We start from the raw sequence: 17,121 nt of genomic DNA on the forward strand, positions 1-17,121 counted from the left end.
GGTCCTAAGTGCATTACTCAGATAATTATCAACAAAAAACCCGATTAGGTAATAAACCATAAGCCTTCGTCATTTTTACCCTGACTGGGCCCCTCACACTCGTCATGCTTAAGAGTGAGTGAGTATGGTTTTACGCCGCTTTTAGCAATAGTCCTGCAATATCACGGTGGTGGACACCAGAAATGGGCTTCACACATTGTACCCATGTCGGGAATCGAACCCGGATCTTCAGCGTGACGAGCGAACGCATTAACCACTAGGCTACCCGACTTCAAAAGCGGCGAGGCAGCCTAGTGGTTAAAGCGTTCGGTCGTCACAGCGAAGGCCCAGGTTCGATTCCCCACATGGCTATGTGTGAAGCCCATTCTGGTATCCCCCGTTGTGATTTTGCTGGAACATTGGCAAAGCGGCGAAAAACCATACTCACTCACTTATAATTCGAATCGAAGTTGGCGTTGTCTGAAAGGGTCACGTGGCAATGGGCCAAACTGCGCGTAGCTTTCTGTAATGTGTATTACTGCGCTTAGATGGCAACATTTAACCGATTTCTTCTAAGGTAATAATATTTTTGTTAATTACAATCCCGTTTACACGAAGCTGAAGAAGACCGCCTCCGTGGATTAGTGGTAGAGCGTCCGCCCGGTGATCTGTGCCACCGACCTTTGGCTCTCCGGGCGGACGCGTTAAAAGGTGGTACTTGTTGTTACCCTGACTGGCGCTCGGCATTAAGGGGCTAAAACAAGACTGATTGGCTTGGAGTCGGTGTCCTCCCATTAGTTAGACATCCCAATAGTTAGACAGCTTATAACAACACTTTAAACGGCTGAGTGCACACTAATCCTTATGCTTGTTACCTCAGACTTTAAAATGGATTAGTCCAGATAAGATCTGACAAACAAAGCTTTAAATAGATACTTTACTATTATACTTAACATTTAATGACACTTTACATTTGATAAATTTTATACAGTTTGTAACAACACTTTTTGACAGTTTTTGGTAATGTACACTTTACATTTAATAACTTTTACAGTTTATTTATCCCAGACGAAGCGAGTGTCCACAAGCATCTAAATACTCTCTTTTACGAAGATTGCTGACAAAGTTCACTCTGGTTTCATCTTCAGGCGGATGGTTATGTTCCGACTGATTGCGAAGAAAGTCACCGACAGTCGTACATTTCCCATTGCACGTCTTGACGACACATCTCCGATGTGTGCAGGTTTGCCTCTCGCGGTTTCTGTTGTAAATATATCCATCTAATATCAACTGCTTACTTCCACGCCGAGAGGTGATGCACTCTATTTTCCTTAAACCAGCCATATCGATACTGATAATGATACGTACCCCAAGATCATTTTATTTGTTTGATGAGTAGATAATCTAAACACAACTCCTTCAACTGATCATACAGTAAGACAATTAAGCTACTCCATAGTTTACATAGTTAATCTCATGCCTATTGAACCTGTGCTGAGAGTAAGGTAATTTAGGTTGATTAAACGAAATTGTAACATATATACTCACTAAACTGTGAATCCCCTATCCCTACTCAGTACTTTTATCTAATTAGGACTGATCCATTACACATTTGCCTAAATGAAAATGTCTAACAATTGGGACGTCTAACTAATGGGATATAACCTTGGAGTCAGTATACTGTGTCTGAGTGGGGTACTCATGTTACACTGCGGCATGGTATCTCAGTGGGATAGCACTATTAAATCGTCCTTAGTCCGAACTAATACAGCTTAAACTGCACGGCTGTCAATCACCCAGGCCCCTGGGACTGACAAATATGAACTTGGAAATGGAGATGGCGGACTTATGTCCAGAAATTACAATTGTTGAGAGTTCGCCCAACTCTCAAGAGAACCAGCCCAGTTCTCGAAAGGGTCAGCCCAACCCAAATGAAGGGAATCCCTTCACTCTGGTCACGAGAAAAACTGCCAAAAAAACAGCCAACTTGACTTATAGTCAAGCCGCGCTAAATGTCCCTGACCGTTTTCAGGATAGATTCACGTTCTCAGGAACTAAAAACAAAGAAAATATTGATTATAGTGCCCTATGGGCTCAAGGCATGCTTAAACGCAAACAGCCTCAATCTAGCCCACCTAAGGCTAAAATGGTACAGAAACGACAAAAAATGGTCTCATCAGAATCAAAGACACAACAAAATAGAAGACCACAAACCAAATGGGAAAAAGTAGTCTTTAGCGCAGACTTCTCCCAAGATCTTAATAAGATCCTAACAGCTCAAGATATTGCCAAAGAGCTGAAGCACAAAAATATTATTCGAATAAATAAGTGTGGAAGAGGGTATGTTGTTGTCGGGGACAACCTCACAGAGTCAATTGATATGCCCAAAAGCATAAACGGGATCAAACTAAAATGGGATACCCCAAAGTGGCTTAGCAATGTCAGATGTGCGGTACATCTAGACAAAAAAATTAATGACGACGAGCTTTATCAAATTGTCTGTCAAGCCCAAAAGAAAGTCACTCAACCTACAATCCTGTCGGCATTCAGGATCAAATCAATGGGCACAAACAACACACGAGTAGTAATACTCACATTACTTGGACAGTCAGTCCCCGGCCACCTTAATCTAGGTGGCAAGGACATAGAAACCATGCCATACAGGAAAAGGCCAACCCAGTGCACAAACTGTATGCTCTATGGACATACAAAAACATCATGTAACCAGCCACCCAAGTGCAAAAACTGTTCCCGAGTTTCTTGCAAAGAAAACTGCAACACATGGTGCACAAACTGCAGGAAAGAGGGTCACTCATCCTTGGCGCCGAAATGTCCTAAACGCTTGCTCATCAGCAAACGTATAAATAAAATACCTACTCAGCAATCTGAATCCAAATCTATTCAACCCACTGAGGTCGAAAAAACCCAAGCGACTACTGATCACTCTACTGAGCAAACAATGGAATCTGTGAGCACTGAGCAAACAATCGAAACTGTGAGCACTGATCCGCCTACTCACAGGCACAAAGCCACTGCAAAACGCAAGGGAAAAAAGACCCAAGCTTCCCAATCAAACCCCATGCCTTCTAATCCTCAAACTGAGGAACACAGCAAACGAATCAGTCAGGCAAAGAAAACACCAGCTCATGGTACACAAAAGGCTCAGAACACAAACAAAGTTGTAGAGTTCATTGCCACGGCATTGATCCAAATTACAAGCAGAAAAATGAGTGTCAAAGCCAAAGCCACCTGCATCCTCAAACTGGCTTCCAAAATAATGAAATACAAAGGAACAAAGAAACAGTTCCTAAATAGGGTATGCCCTAAAACTCAATAAGCGCTCATCTATAAATTATCATGGACTTGCTTTTACTACAGTGGAACGCAAATGGCCTTAAGAGCCACGGCAATGAACTGACTGCACTCGTCAAAAAAAAGGTGATCAAGCCTCATGTCATTCTAATACAGGAGACTAAACTCAGTGAAAAAGCCAAATTCACACTACCTGGGTATACCCAATATAGAAAAGACAGAAAAAGACTTATGCCAGGCAATAAGGGAGGAGGACTAATCACCCTTGTCCACGACAGCTGTACCTCCAAAAAAATTGAAGCAAATGTAGGGAACCTTGAAACCCAAGTAATCTCCCTAAAACTGGCAAATGGCAACGAATTACGCATAGCTAACATATATCACAGGGTTACCCATGAAACGAACATGGAAGAGCTAACAAGACTAGCTCAAATAGTAGGCAAAAATGGGATAATCCTTGGTGACTTTAATGCCCACAGCCCTCTTTGGGAAGACAGGAATGATTCATGCAAATATGGCAAAATGGTAGAGAAATGGGTTGAGGACGACAATCTCATAACTCTGAACAACGGCAGTCACACGCGTTATGACCAAGTCCACAACACGTGGAGTTCAATTGATCTCACAATTGCCACCAAAAACCTCGCCTCACATTGCCAATGGCAAGTCCATGACGACACTTGGGGAAGCGATCACCTTCCTATACTCACCTACATAGGTAGCCCACCACAATTAGAGGAACAGCCCAATCCTCAGCCCACATGGGACTATGCAAAGGCTGACTGGCCTAAATTCAGGAAGGAATGTGTATCATTCAAGTCCTCAGAAATTGCCTCGGATGATCCTGATCTTTTTTGCCAAAATCTCACCTCAGCAATTATTGCCGCAGCTGAAAAATCAATTCCAAAAAAAGACCACAAAACTGGCAAAACGCCGGTACCATGGTGGAACAGGGAAATAGCAAAAGCTAGGAGAGTGAGAAAGAAAGCCCTAAATAAGTCAAAAAGGGATAAATCAGCCTTTGCCCAAGTCCGAGCAGCCAGGACGAAAGTAAGACAACTCATAGACGATTCTAAAAAAGAGTCATGGCAGACCTTCTGCAAATCCCTTAATGAGAAAACAAATGCTAAAACAGTCTGGAGCAAAATACACGCAATCAGGGGTAAGCGTAAACCCACAAAAATTCCCAAGTTAGCCAACGCCCATACAGTCAAAGAAAAGGCCAACATTCTAGCTGAGCACTTCTCATCTGTCAGCAGCAACACAAATTGCAGCGAAGAATTCAAACAGGCAAAAATGCTTATGCCTAAGATCTCAAAACGGCCGCAAAGCAAGCATCTGGTATACAATATACCATTTACTGTGACAGAGTTTGATGATGCGATACAACATAGAAAAGGCACAGCACCTGGTCTTGACACAACCAGCTACGAGATATTGAAAAACCTACCTGATCAAACCAAAGGCTTACTCACTGAGTTGTATAACACGATATGGTCCAAAGGAGAAGTCCCAAAAGCATGGAAACATGCTGCGGTTATCCCGCTGCTAAAGCAAGGGAAAGACGAAGCCCTACCAAACTCTTATCGACCGATCTCACTCACCTCAAACATGTGCAAAGCCATGGAAGCCATGGTTACAAAAAGGCTCATGCATCATCTTGAAACTGGCAACCACATAAAACCTGACCAAAGTGGCTTCAGGAAGGGACACTCGTGTCTAGATCATATTCTAAGACTGGAAAATGAAATAAAAAAAGCCCAATTAAACAGACAATACCTAGCCGCAGTATTTCTGGACTTCAGCAAAGCCTTCGACATGGTATGGCATGACGGACTCCTCTCAAAACTATCACAAAATGGAGTTGAAGGGAACATGGCAAACTTCATAGACAGCTTCCTGCAAGACAGGTCGCTTTCAGTTAAAATAGGGAACAATCGATCGGATCCTATGGCACTGGACAATGGCACGCCACAAGGCAGCATTATAAGCCCAACCCTGTTTAATATCATGATCAATGATCTTTTTGACCATGTCAACTCTCCTACCCAAACTTCTAAGTTCGCTGATGACGGAGCAATATGGGTAAAGCACAGAGATATCTCACAAATCAGAAAAAAACTCCAGTCAGCCCTGGACGGAGTAGATCAATGGTGCAATAAATGGGGATTCACCCTTTCAAGTGAAAAAACTGTTGGAGTTCTATTCAAACGCCGGGGGAAAGATGCTATGATACCCCGTGTCTCCATAAAAGGCAAACCTATCAAATTCGAAAAATCTGCAATATTTCTTGGAGTTATCCTTGATCAACACCTCACTTGGCGCAAGCATATCGAATATGTGGAAAACAGATGTCAAAAAGACCTGAACGTATTACGGGCAATTTCAGGCACATCTTGGGGCACATCGAGGGACACTCAGCTGGACCTCTACAAAGCTCTTATCAGATCAAAAATTGACTATGGTTGTGAGGCTTTTCACTCAGCATCAAATACTGTCTTGAGGCGACTAGACAGAATACAATACAAAGCCCTAATACTGGCCACAGGCGCAGCGACAGGCACCTCACTAGAAGCACTACAAGTAGAAACGGGAGAACTCCCATTGAAACTAAGACGAGAGCAGGCAATATTATCGTTCTGGGGACGAACATCAAACCCTTTGGTTAAAAAGATATGGCAAGACAAAAACGCTCGAGATGAGGCCCTAGCTCGAAAAAATCCCTCACTAAAGCCATCTGGGATATTAATACGTGAACTCATTCGAAGTCACAATTGCGATGACATTCAGCCTCCAGAAAGTCACTACAAAGGGTTACACCCTCCCTGGACTTTACAAACTCCCAAAGTTGACACTGCTTTAACATCAGAAGTCACTAAAAGAGAAAACCCAACCCTACTACGTTCAGTAGCTATCACTAAAATTCAAACTACCTGGGACAGCTGGGCCCATATATACACTGATGGATCCAAGAATCCTATCAACAACAGTGCTGGTTACGGGATCCATATCCACAGCTCCAAACCCCAAGCACATTCAGTTCGCTTGCCCGATGGTCAGTCAGTATTCACGGCTGAATTGGAGGCAATTCATCATGCACTCAAACTCATACCGGAACTCCCGGAAGCAAAGGCAGTCGTCCTATCAGACTCGCTAAGTGCACTTCAGGCCATCAGTGGAAGAAACTCAAACTCCAGGCCAAACACAGTCAACAATATTCTATACGAATATACAAAACTATCGGACCAAGGGCAACAGGTGGAGCTGTGTTGGATCCCCTCTCACATAGATATTCATGGAAATGAAAAAGCAGACTCACTGGCGAAGCTAGCTCTAGACAAAGCGGATATACAGCCTATTCCCTTTAGTAAACTAGAGATAAAAAGCAAAATCAAAGCCTCCATAGCAAAAAGATGGCAAACCCAATGGGACGCAAGTAAGATCGGCAGATGGCTACACAAAATTCAACCCAAGGTCCAACAAAAGCCAAACTCATACTCAAATGAAAGGAAAATTGAAACTGCTATCTCACGCCTCAGACTTGGTCACAAAAAGCACTATGACAAGGTTTGTTCATCTTGCAATCAGGCTGAAACCATTGACCACCTGTTACTAGAATGTCAAGACCATGCCCTGGCCCGGGCTAGGTTAAAACAAGAATTGCAGTTAGATCCGCTATCTGTCATAGATCTCCTAAAGCCAAGAGATGCAATAGCGAAGGCCAAACTAACTCTATTTCTGAGAGATGGACAGCTGCTCGAACGTATATAAACAGAGCAGCCAAGGATAAAAATGAAATCATATCAATATAAGAAAATAGAAATCATATCAATGCAAAAACAGAAATTATGTGAACACCGAACTCACAATAGATATGTGAACCCTTCTCACACACAGGAGTCCCAAAGAGGGACAGGTCAGCCGAAATTGCCTAGGCAGAAGGCGACCTCTTAAACACCTAATGCAACAACAACAACTAATACAAGCACACACACACACACACACACACACACACACACACACACACACACACACACATATATATATATACGCGGGTCACTATATATGTGCAATAATCATGTACGCGACGTTAAACCCCATTTCACCCCACCCCGAAGTTGAATAGGAAAAGAGAACTAGATGTCACCAGGAGACCTAACCTACAATTTAACAAGAAGGCGAGGTGGCTTACCTGTGCTTGGGGCGCCCGCGACTTACGTAGCAGTTCCCAGATTAACCACACGAACACACATTTCACACACAAGTTTCCAACCGTCTGTTAAAGGCAACAATCTGGGCTGCTATCACGACTACCTATAACGCCCAGGAAGTGCAATACTTGTGTTGTACCGCGCTGTGTTAACATGGCCGTGGATCAACAACAGCAGTCTACTGCCAGTCATACAGATATTATAAAGGATTTTCTCTTTCATACAAATCCCGTTGCGCTTCTGAATAAGGACACTTCAAATCTACATAAAGGGGAGGCTATGCATAACAACGTGCACATGTCAGTTTGGGCGTGGTTGAAATTGTGTAATTACCCGTGAACATTTTTGAAAGCTCGTCTAATGGGTAAGGCCATGCAATGCAATGCAATGAGTCTATCTTGTTTTCGAGCGAAATGATAAAGGAATTTATTTTGTGGGGAAAGCGTCTACAATACACAGGGCCCCTTTACTTAAAGTGATATACGATGACCCTTTAACATTGAGTATGGTTTTACGCCGCTTTTAGCAATAATCCAGCAATATCACGGCGGGGAACACCAGATATGGGCTTCACACATTGTACTAATTTGGAGAATCGAACCCGGGGCCTCAGCGCCACGAGCGAACGTTTTAACCACTACCCCACCGCCTTACATTGAGCGAGTGAGTTAGTGAGTATGCTTTTACGCCGCCTTTAGCAATATTCCAGCAGTATCACGGTGGGGGACACCAGAAATGGGCTTCACACAGAGTACCAATGTCGGGAATCAAACCCGGGTCTTCGGCGTGACGAGCGAACGCTTTAACCACTGGGCTACCCGACCGCCCACATTGATTATAAACAAGTCGTCTCGAAAAGGGAAAGGGGCCCTGATAATTTGTCGTCGCGAGTGAATGCCTAAACCGCCTTCCCCGAGAGAACATACATTCTATAAAAGACTTGGTTGATGTACGTCATCGTATACCAACTGCGTAGATCGACGCTCATGAATTTTAGCTGAGTGAGGCGTTAAACAACAAACACACGCAGGTTTTATTTTAAGATTAGGGGGCACGGGTGGCCCAGTCGTCTGAGGCGCCGCGATTCGCTGAGCAGAGTTGTGTCCCTTGGGCACGCCAGAAACCTATGATTTTGGGTTCGAATCCCGGTTCACCCCGATTGTGTTTCTAGGTTTGTCAGTACCATACCCGTGCTCGTGGGTTTCAACAAAGCGGTAACCTGCATCACTTCGGGCTTTCCTCCCACATTAAGCTGACACGCCGCGATATGACTGGAATACTGTTAAAAGCGGCGTTAAACCCAACTCACTCACTAACTATTTTAAGATTACCCTCATGGTGACGTAATCCCCATTGGCAGGCATGTGTGATCGCAAGATTAATTCCAAAACGAACGCAACGGAACTCGCATTTTTGCTCTTACTTATTTTGTATAAGGTTAAATATATATATATAACTCTCTAAAAGAGCCATCGAGTATTGAGGGACCCCCAAGGCTCTAGGGACGAAAAGGGGGTGAGTGGAGGCTGATAGAGATGAGAGAATGATGGTGCTGAATGGATTATTAAATTATGCTGTTTGGTCTGTGCGAGACGCCATGCAACTGGTATGTTATACTCGTATTAACATTATAGTATTAGCCGGCCTGTTTACATGACAGGTGTGTGGCTTAGATTATTAATATGTATCTGTTACACCAGATTGAAGGCTTTTTATAGGCTAATTCTAAGACGTGTACATGACAGTTTCGTTGGCAAATAGCCGAAGCTTAAAATACCCTGATTGTTGATTCATAAAGAGATTAAAGAAGGCTATATTTAAGCTTCTGGTAATCTGACACATAATATAACCATGTTCTGGTCCGATGTTCTAAGCAGCTACTTGATAACTAATGTGAAGGCTTTATCCTGATGTTGCCACCACACTGCAGGGGATTAACAGTTACTGTGGACAAGCACACGAGTCATGCCAAATAAAAAAATCATACCAAAAGTTAGCCTGAAGTGGCCACCAACCAGATTCTCTCAAGGGGACGCTTGCCTCCAGACAAAAGAAGTATCGAGAACAAGAACACCGCCTTCAACCCGAGAAAGACTATTTCTTAGCTAATATCGAGACGCCAGTAGAATACTAGTATGCTGATTCGGTATCTCACATCATTGGACTTTAGTTATAGGTGGAGCCTATGTCGTACGTATTGTATAAGATAACTTTACTTACATGACATGAATGATATGAATCTGAAGAACACAAATATTGACATTATAAATTAACATTGTCCATTATAAATGATAGTAGTTATATAATTATAGTTCTGTGGACGTGTAGCTAATGTATTTGATATCTATAAAGACTCGGGCTATGGGGGAAATTACTTCAAAATGGTATTAACGGTTGGATTTGTACACAGTTAAACACGTGTTTAAATATAAAATCATGTGATATTGTTAACGGTTAGATAAAAGATCCTTTTCCGAGTGATGCCAGAGTGCGACAAGCGGAAAATTTACTGTTCTCAATTTATCTAAATGATCTAAAGTCATCTCAATGAAAATCAGTGTAAGGGCTGCTGTCTACCCGCTGGCGAGGATAATACATTTCTGTACTTCAACTCTGAGCTGATGATGCTGATATTTCGGCGAGAGTCCTGATGTTCACAAAAGCCTATTGACGCTGTGCATTATGACTGCATTAAATGGAAATTATCAGTCAACAGTAATAAGAGTAAAATTGTGATATTTGGGTCTGTGGCTTCTAAAGGTGTAAGTCTGAAGTGTTTATGTATTGGAGAAAACACGCATACGAGGTTTTGGTAGACAGAGCATGCCCTGGGGAGAGGGAAGCCCCCGCGGTTTTTCCCGACCCCCAGGGCATGCTCTGTCTACCAAAACCGAGGGAAAGTGTTTTTCCAAACTTATAAACCGAAAAAAGAAACTTAAAACAACATTTATCAACATTTTTATGTTTCGAACATACTTTCCATGAACCTTAGGAAACGCGAGTAAAATATCTGTTGCTGGCGTACGGATCTTGAAAAGGACATTCTAAAAACCAGTGAGGCTTATGAACGCCTCTGTAGCCTCGTGGTACACTCACTGGGCTACAGATATGAAGGTCGCGAGTTCGATCCTCGGGAATATAAAGAAAACATTTACAAAAGGTTTTAATGCCTATAGAAAGAAGTCTCTTACTTAATAGTGATCCCAATGAATAGGTTTATAAGCGTTAAAAAATGAACTTGAAGTCGTTAGTGATTACAATTACCTTGAAATTAAGCATCACGTCCATAAAGTGCAATCAAAGGTTTCTCAGAAAATGGTTCAAAAGCGATTATTTCTTTACTAAATAAAGGCGCGGGATGGGGGAGCACTAGAAATAGTGAACAATTTGACATTACAAAACCACAAGGATACAAATATGTGCATCAATCGCAATCATGACACCCAACAAGCCTAACAAATAAATGGATGTACACTCAACCGGGAGTGTGAGTGCTCTTTTATGATACGATAGGCACCACTCCATGTATCAGTATCACAGAGGCCTGTAAGTAATCGAGTCTGGACCTGAGAAACAGGTGATTGAAAAAAATCAGTAGGCTTTTGCGTGAAGGAGTGGTGTTTTACGCTGCTTGTAGCAATATTCCAGCAGTATCAAGGACATCAGAAATGGGTTCCCCATGTGGGGAATCGAACAAGGGCCTTCGGTGTGACGAGCTAACGCTTTAACTATAAGGCTACCCCACCGCCCGCTATTACTTAATCCTAACTGGGAACACGGTGTGTGGTTAGCTTGCCTTATATTGGTTATATATAGCTTACCCTATACTAGCAAAACGCAACGGTCTATCATTGGGGTACCGGCCTAAATAGATAAACAAAAGCGTTTGTCTGGACCGCCATGACCGCGACGTCACACCGTCCTAGGCGATATGTCGACCATTTGTTTGTTTGTTTGTTGTTCAACGCCGCACTCAGCAATATTCCAGCTATATGACGGCGGTCTGTAAATGATCGAATCTAGACCCGACAATCCGGTGATTGACATCATGAGCATCGATCTACGCAAGAGGATACTTACATCTACGTAGAGGACACTTACATCTACGTAGGGGATACTTACATCTACGTAGAGGACACTTATATCTACGTAGAGGATACTTACATCTACGTAGAGAATACTTACATCTACGTAGATGATACTTACATCTACGTAGGGGATACTTACATCTACGTAGAGGACACTTACATCTACGTAGAGGACACCTACATCTACGTAGAGGACACTTACATCTACGTAGAGGACACTTACATCTACGTAGGGGATACTTACATCTACGTAGAGGACACTTACATCTACGTAGAGGATACTTACATCTACGTAGATGATACTTACATCTACGTAGGGGATACTTACATCTACGTAGAGGACACTTACATCTACGTAGAGGACACTTACATCTACGTAGAGGACACTTACATCTACGTAGAGGACACTTACATCTACGTAGAGGACACTTACATCCACGTAGAGGATACTTACATCTACGTAGAGGAGGCGGGACTATGGCATATAGGTTTGTTGGCATATGGTCTCTGGCTAGCACTATATCCGTGCTCGTGAACATCAGCAAAATGATAAACGTCTACGACATGTGTCACGGCTTCCCTCGTACAGAAAACTGACATACGTGATAGAACTGAAATACTGTCCAAAGCGGCGTTAAACTACCCTCACTCCCCCATCGCTATATCAGTGTAAAGAAAATAGTCAACTGGCTTTAATATATAAGGTGTGTTGCGTCGACGATAGATCACTCCCCAAACGATCTAAGTGAATGTTGTTTTCCACCGCCGTCAGCAATAGTCGTGCCATACCATGACGGTTTGTGTATAACCCAGTCCCTGTCCGTATGTGTTGAGGCATGATGACACGCTACTATACAGGTCATACACATTACACAATAGCTCCAGTGGGAACATAAGTCCTTAGAGAAAAACAGCGTTATAGCATGGGGTTAAACCAATGACAGTTTGGTGTAATGTGGGTAGGATTCAGTACATACTGTACATCAGTAGTATATCTGGATACTGAGACACTGAATATCAATAGTATACCTGATTTGGGTATCTGGATACTGAGACACTGAATATCAATAGTATACCTGATTTGGGTATCTGGATACTGAGACGCTGAATATTAATGGTATATTATATCAATAGTATACCTGGCTTGGGTATCTGGGTACTAAGACACTGAATATCAATAGTATAAGTGATTTGGGTACTGAGACACTGAATATCAATAGTATACCTGATTTGGGTATTTGGGTACAGAGACATTGTATATCAATAGTATACCTGGCTTTGGTATCTGGGTACTGAGACACTGAATATCAATAGCATAAGTGATTTGGGTACTGAGACACTGTATATCAATAGTATACCTGGCTTTGGTATTTGGGTACTGAGACAATGTATATCAATAGTATACCTGGCTTTGGTATTTGGGTACTGAGACATTGTATATCAATGGTATACCTGGCTTGGGTATCTGGGTGCTGAGACAATGTATATCAATAGTATACCTGGCTTTGGTATTTGGGTACTGAGACATTGTATATCAAAAGTATACCTGGCTTGGGTATCTGGGTGCTGAGACACTGTGTATCGATAGTATACTTGGCTTTGGTATTTGGGTACTGAGACACTGTGTATCGATAGTATACTTTGCTTTGGTATTTGGGTACTGAGACAGGGGATACAACTCACCGTCTTTCTCCGTGTCCTCCATATAGGGGCTGGACAGCTGGACGATTCCCAGTAGAGAACAGGTCCACTTCAACCCTGCAGTGAGAACACAAGTGTCAACTGTCTATCGCCTAGCTTGTTGTCAACGATTAGGTTTTTCCGGGAACTAGCAGAACATTTGAATGAAGCTTTTAGTTTCGTCTTCCCGGTGTGACGAGTGAATCGATAACAGTCTGCCCTATTATAGTGCTGCTGTTGACTGCACACTACGTGGTAGATACATACAGTTGGGGCGATGTAAGATGACTTGTGTGGCGTGAACTTACAGGACTTCTGTAAACAGAAATTGGTTGCCTTGCTTGTAGACGGGTACAGTAAGGGGTGGGATTTGGCAGTAGACGGGTACAGAAACGGTTGGGATTTGGTAGAAGACGGGTACAGTAAGGGGTGGGATTTGGCAGTAGACGGGTAAAGAAAGGGTTGGGATTTGGCAGTAGACGGGTACAGTATGGGGTGGGATTTGGCAGTAGACGGGTGCAGAAAGGGATGGGATTTGGCAGAAGACGGGTGCAGAAAGGGTGGGATTTGGCAGAAGACGGGTGCAGAAAGGGTTGGGATTTGGCAGTAGACGGGTGCAGAAAGGGTGGGATTTTGCAGTAGACGGGTACAGAAAGGGGTGGGATTTGGCAGTAAACGGGTGCAGAAAGGGGTGGGATTGGCAGTAGACGGGTGCAGAAAGGGCTGGATTTGGCAGTAGACGGATGCAGAAAGGGTGGGATTTGGCAGTAGATGGGTGCAGAAAGGGTGGGATTTGGCAGTAGATGGGTGCAGAAAGGGCTGGATTTGGCAGTAGACGGGTGCAGAAAGGGTGGGATTTTGCAGTAGACGGGTACAGAAAGGGGTGGGATTTGGCAGTAGATGGGTGCAGAAAGGGGGGGGGGGGGGATTTGGCAGTAGACGGATGCAGAAAGGGTGGGATTTGGCAGTAGATGGATGCAGAAAGGGTTGGGATTTGGCAGTAGACGGACGCAGGAAGGGCTGGATTTGGCAGTAGACGGATGCAGAAAGGGGTGGGATTTGGCAGTAGACGGGTGCAGAAAGGGCTGGATTTGGCAGTAGACGGATGCAGAAAGGGGTGGGATTTGGCAGTAGACGGGTGCAGAAAGGGCTGGATTTGGCAGTAGACGGGTACAGAAAGGGGTGGGATTTGGCAGTAGACGGGTGCAGAAAGGGCTTGATTTGGCAGTAGACGGGTGCAGAAAGGGTGGGATTTGGCAGTAGATGGGTGCAGAAAAGGGTGGGATTTGGCAGTAGACGGACGCAGGAAGGGCTGGATTTGGCAGTAGACGGATGCAGAAAGGGGTGGGATTTGGCAGTAGACGGGTGCAGAAAGGGCTGGATTTGGCAGTAGACGGGTACAGAAAGGGGTGGGATTTGACAGTAGACGGGTGCAGAAAGGGCTTGATTTGGCAGTAGACGGGTGCAGAAAGGTTGGGATTTGGCAGTAGACGGATGCAGAAAGGGGTGGGATTTGGATTTGGACATTTGCTCCCACAGCTTCGTTCAGATTCGGTTGGTTTAACTCAAAACGTAGCCGTCCAATCAAAATCTCTCAAGAACGAGATGAGTATTGTGCTGTATTATAAGGATAGGAGAGGTCAGATAGTTACATCACGTCAGAAACGAAGCTGTCATTGCGAATGCGTCCAGGTTAAACTTCGTAATAGAAATAGAGATATAAGGGACTGCTATTTATTCGGGTCTTACAGCGAGCAAAGGGTGCTGGGAACCTACTGATTTTGATCGGCTTGTGGAAGTTGGAAGAACATGAACACTTGAAACGAAAAGGAGAAATATGCAGTCGATATGTGTTTTTCATTTGATATCGCTTCCTTAAAAGACTAGTCCAGATGACTAGTTGAAACTTTAAGTTACTAGTCGTCTGCGGGTAGACCTACTTGAACAAAACAAAAATGTTTACTATGTTTACATTTGCTGTCAATTTTCTTCAGTTCCGATTTGTAGCAAATTGAAGCCTTGAGAAATGGTTCAGAATTATAGCCCTCAAATGCAACTAGTCTATGAGAACCACCACCATTGGATTATCAAAAGGCACAATTTACTAGTCTCGGGCTAGCGGACTTGTGTGAATTTCGAAGGCCGAGAAAAGAGAAATGCAGTTACATGTGAGAAACATTTACTGGTCCCGATGGATATGATTTAAGCCATATCTAAGCAAGGATAGGTGTCTTTGTTGCCTTTTTGTGTATATTCACTTACCACTCGGAATCTTTAAATAACTTGCCAAAACACTGACTAAATCGTCAAGTTCCGGAAAGGTCAACTGATTTGCAAAAGGGGGCCAAGGTTTTAGTTGTTGTTTAGTCGGCACCTGCAACTATGTCAACTTCGGATAGCATATATTACCGGAGGACGCATAAATAATTATAATAAACCTGCTTACATTAAGATAAATAGTTTACACTTTTATCTGCTGTTTGCGAATGTATCAGATCTGTCGCATTTCAAGGGTACCCGGAAGCAGAGAGGTCATAGAACACGGAACAGTTCCTGGTTCTTGCGTGAGAATCGTGTTATCAATGATGATACACATGCAGATGGCAAAAGTCAGGTTGTTATACATTTGTAACATTAGCCATGAACTCGACAATACAATACAATTGTAATCATATTTTTTAATTCAAATGTTGCTTACAAGGCACTTAGCCTATAGTTACGGTGTCTTATATGGAGGGGACACGGGTGGCCCAGTCGTCTAGAGCGCCGCAATTCACTGTGCAGAGTTGCGTCCCTTGGGCAACCTATGATTGTGGGTTCGAATTCCGGTTCGTCCCGATTATGTTTCTACATTTATCAGCACCATTCCCGTGCTCGTGGGTTTCACCGAAGTGGTAAACGTCTGAAACCTGCATCACTTCGGGCTTTCCTCTCACATTAAGCTGACACGCCGCGATATAACTGTAATACTGTTAAAGGGGCGTTGAACCCAACTCACTCACACTGTTGTATGGAAAGTGAAACTGACGTTCATCTTCTGACTGAAGGTCACCATTCAGGCATATGTATTACATTCATTACTTTACTGGATGCATCAATGCAGGCAAACGACCCTCGTGATGCAAACTACTTATCCTGACATCAGTATTCATCCTTGCTACTGCTGACCATCTATCAATACATGTTAACGCAGTAATGAAACATGGGTGCCGTACCTGAGTAATAGTTCTGCTCAATATCGGACATCGAAATGCTCTGCTCAATACTCAATACTCGTACACCGATCCGTTACAGTAAGTCCTGCAGGAGACTCTAACACAACCAGCATCCCCCTTTATGTATCCCAGAAAAGTGGGATTAACAAGTAGATGCTTGAAATATTTCCTCAAGTCCCCGGAACACGTCTTTCCGGAAATAAACTCTTGCCCTGTCAATATACATGTGTCGGGGGAAGACGTCCGTGGTTGTCGTACTCAATGGCCTACGTCAGTAAGCAGATGCTGTTCTATGGGGTTCTATGTAGCAAGCTTAATTCAAAAGTTTCTTCCCTAAGAAATGATCCACTCTCTGTGTGTACTTTTACACAATTTCGTTCAATTTTAAACACTGCCGAAAATTATAAATGTTATTTTATTAATTGTTATTATTTTTTATATTTATTACAATTACACATCGATATCTCCATATTCCCAGTGTTCCATAGTAAATCGGCGTAAAAATTGTAACCATTTTGCCTCTAAGTTGGTATCAGTGTGGTTATGTAGTTCTCTGAGAAGAATATATTTACATATTTTATGTTTAACGCCGCACTTAGCAATATTCCAGCTATATGACAGCAGTTTATAAAGAGG

At 43.2% G+C, this 17,121-nt stretch overlaps 1 protein-coding gene across 2 annotated transcripts in view; it reads right to left on the reverse strand.

Annotated features, from left to right (window-relative positions):
• LOC124118447 (tripartite motif-containing protein 2-like) overlaps window positions 1-16,620 on the reverse strand; it is a 35,227-nt gene extending 18,607 nt beyond the window's left edge. Inside the window, exons 1-2 of one of the 2 annotated variants that reach the window (XM_046480558.2) lie at window positions 16,486-16,620; window positions 13,274-13,348 (exon numbers count right to left, since the gene is read on the reverse strand). In XM_046480558.2, the coding sequence (XP_046336514.1) occupies window positions 13,274-13,348; window positions 16,486-16,516 (106 nt within the window). In that variant the 5' untranslated portion in view covers window positions 16,517-16,620. Of the gene's footprint in view, window positions 1-7,483; window positions 7,694-13,273; window positions 13,349-16,485 lie in introns of those variants that run through there. The other variant, XM_046480559.2, reaches the window with a different exon arrangement.
• Between the last annotated feature and the right edge of the window lie 501 nt (window positions 16,621-17,121).

The sequence above is a fragment of the Haliotis rufescens genome, unplaced genomic scaffold (genome assembly GCF_023055435.1).
Source record: "Haliotis rufescens isolate VD_foot unplaced genomic scaffold, xgHalRufe1.0.p SCAF_1, whole genome shotgun sequence".
In the NCBI taxonomy this organism is placed as follows: Eukaryota; Metazoa; Mollusca; class Gastropoda; order Lepetellida; family Haliotidae; genus Haliotis; species Haliotis rufescens.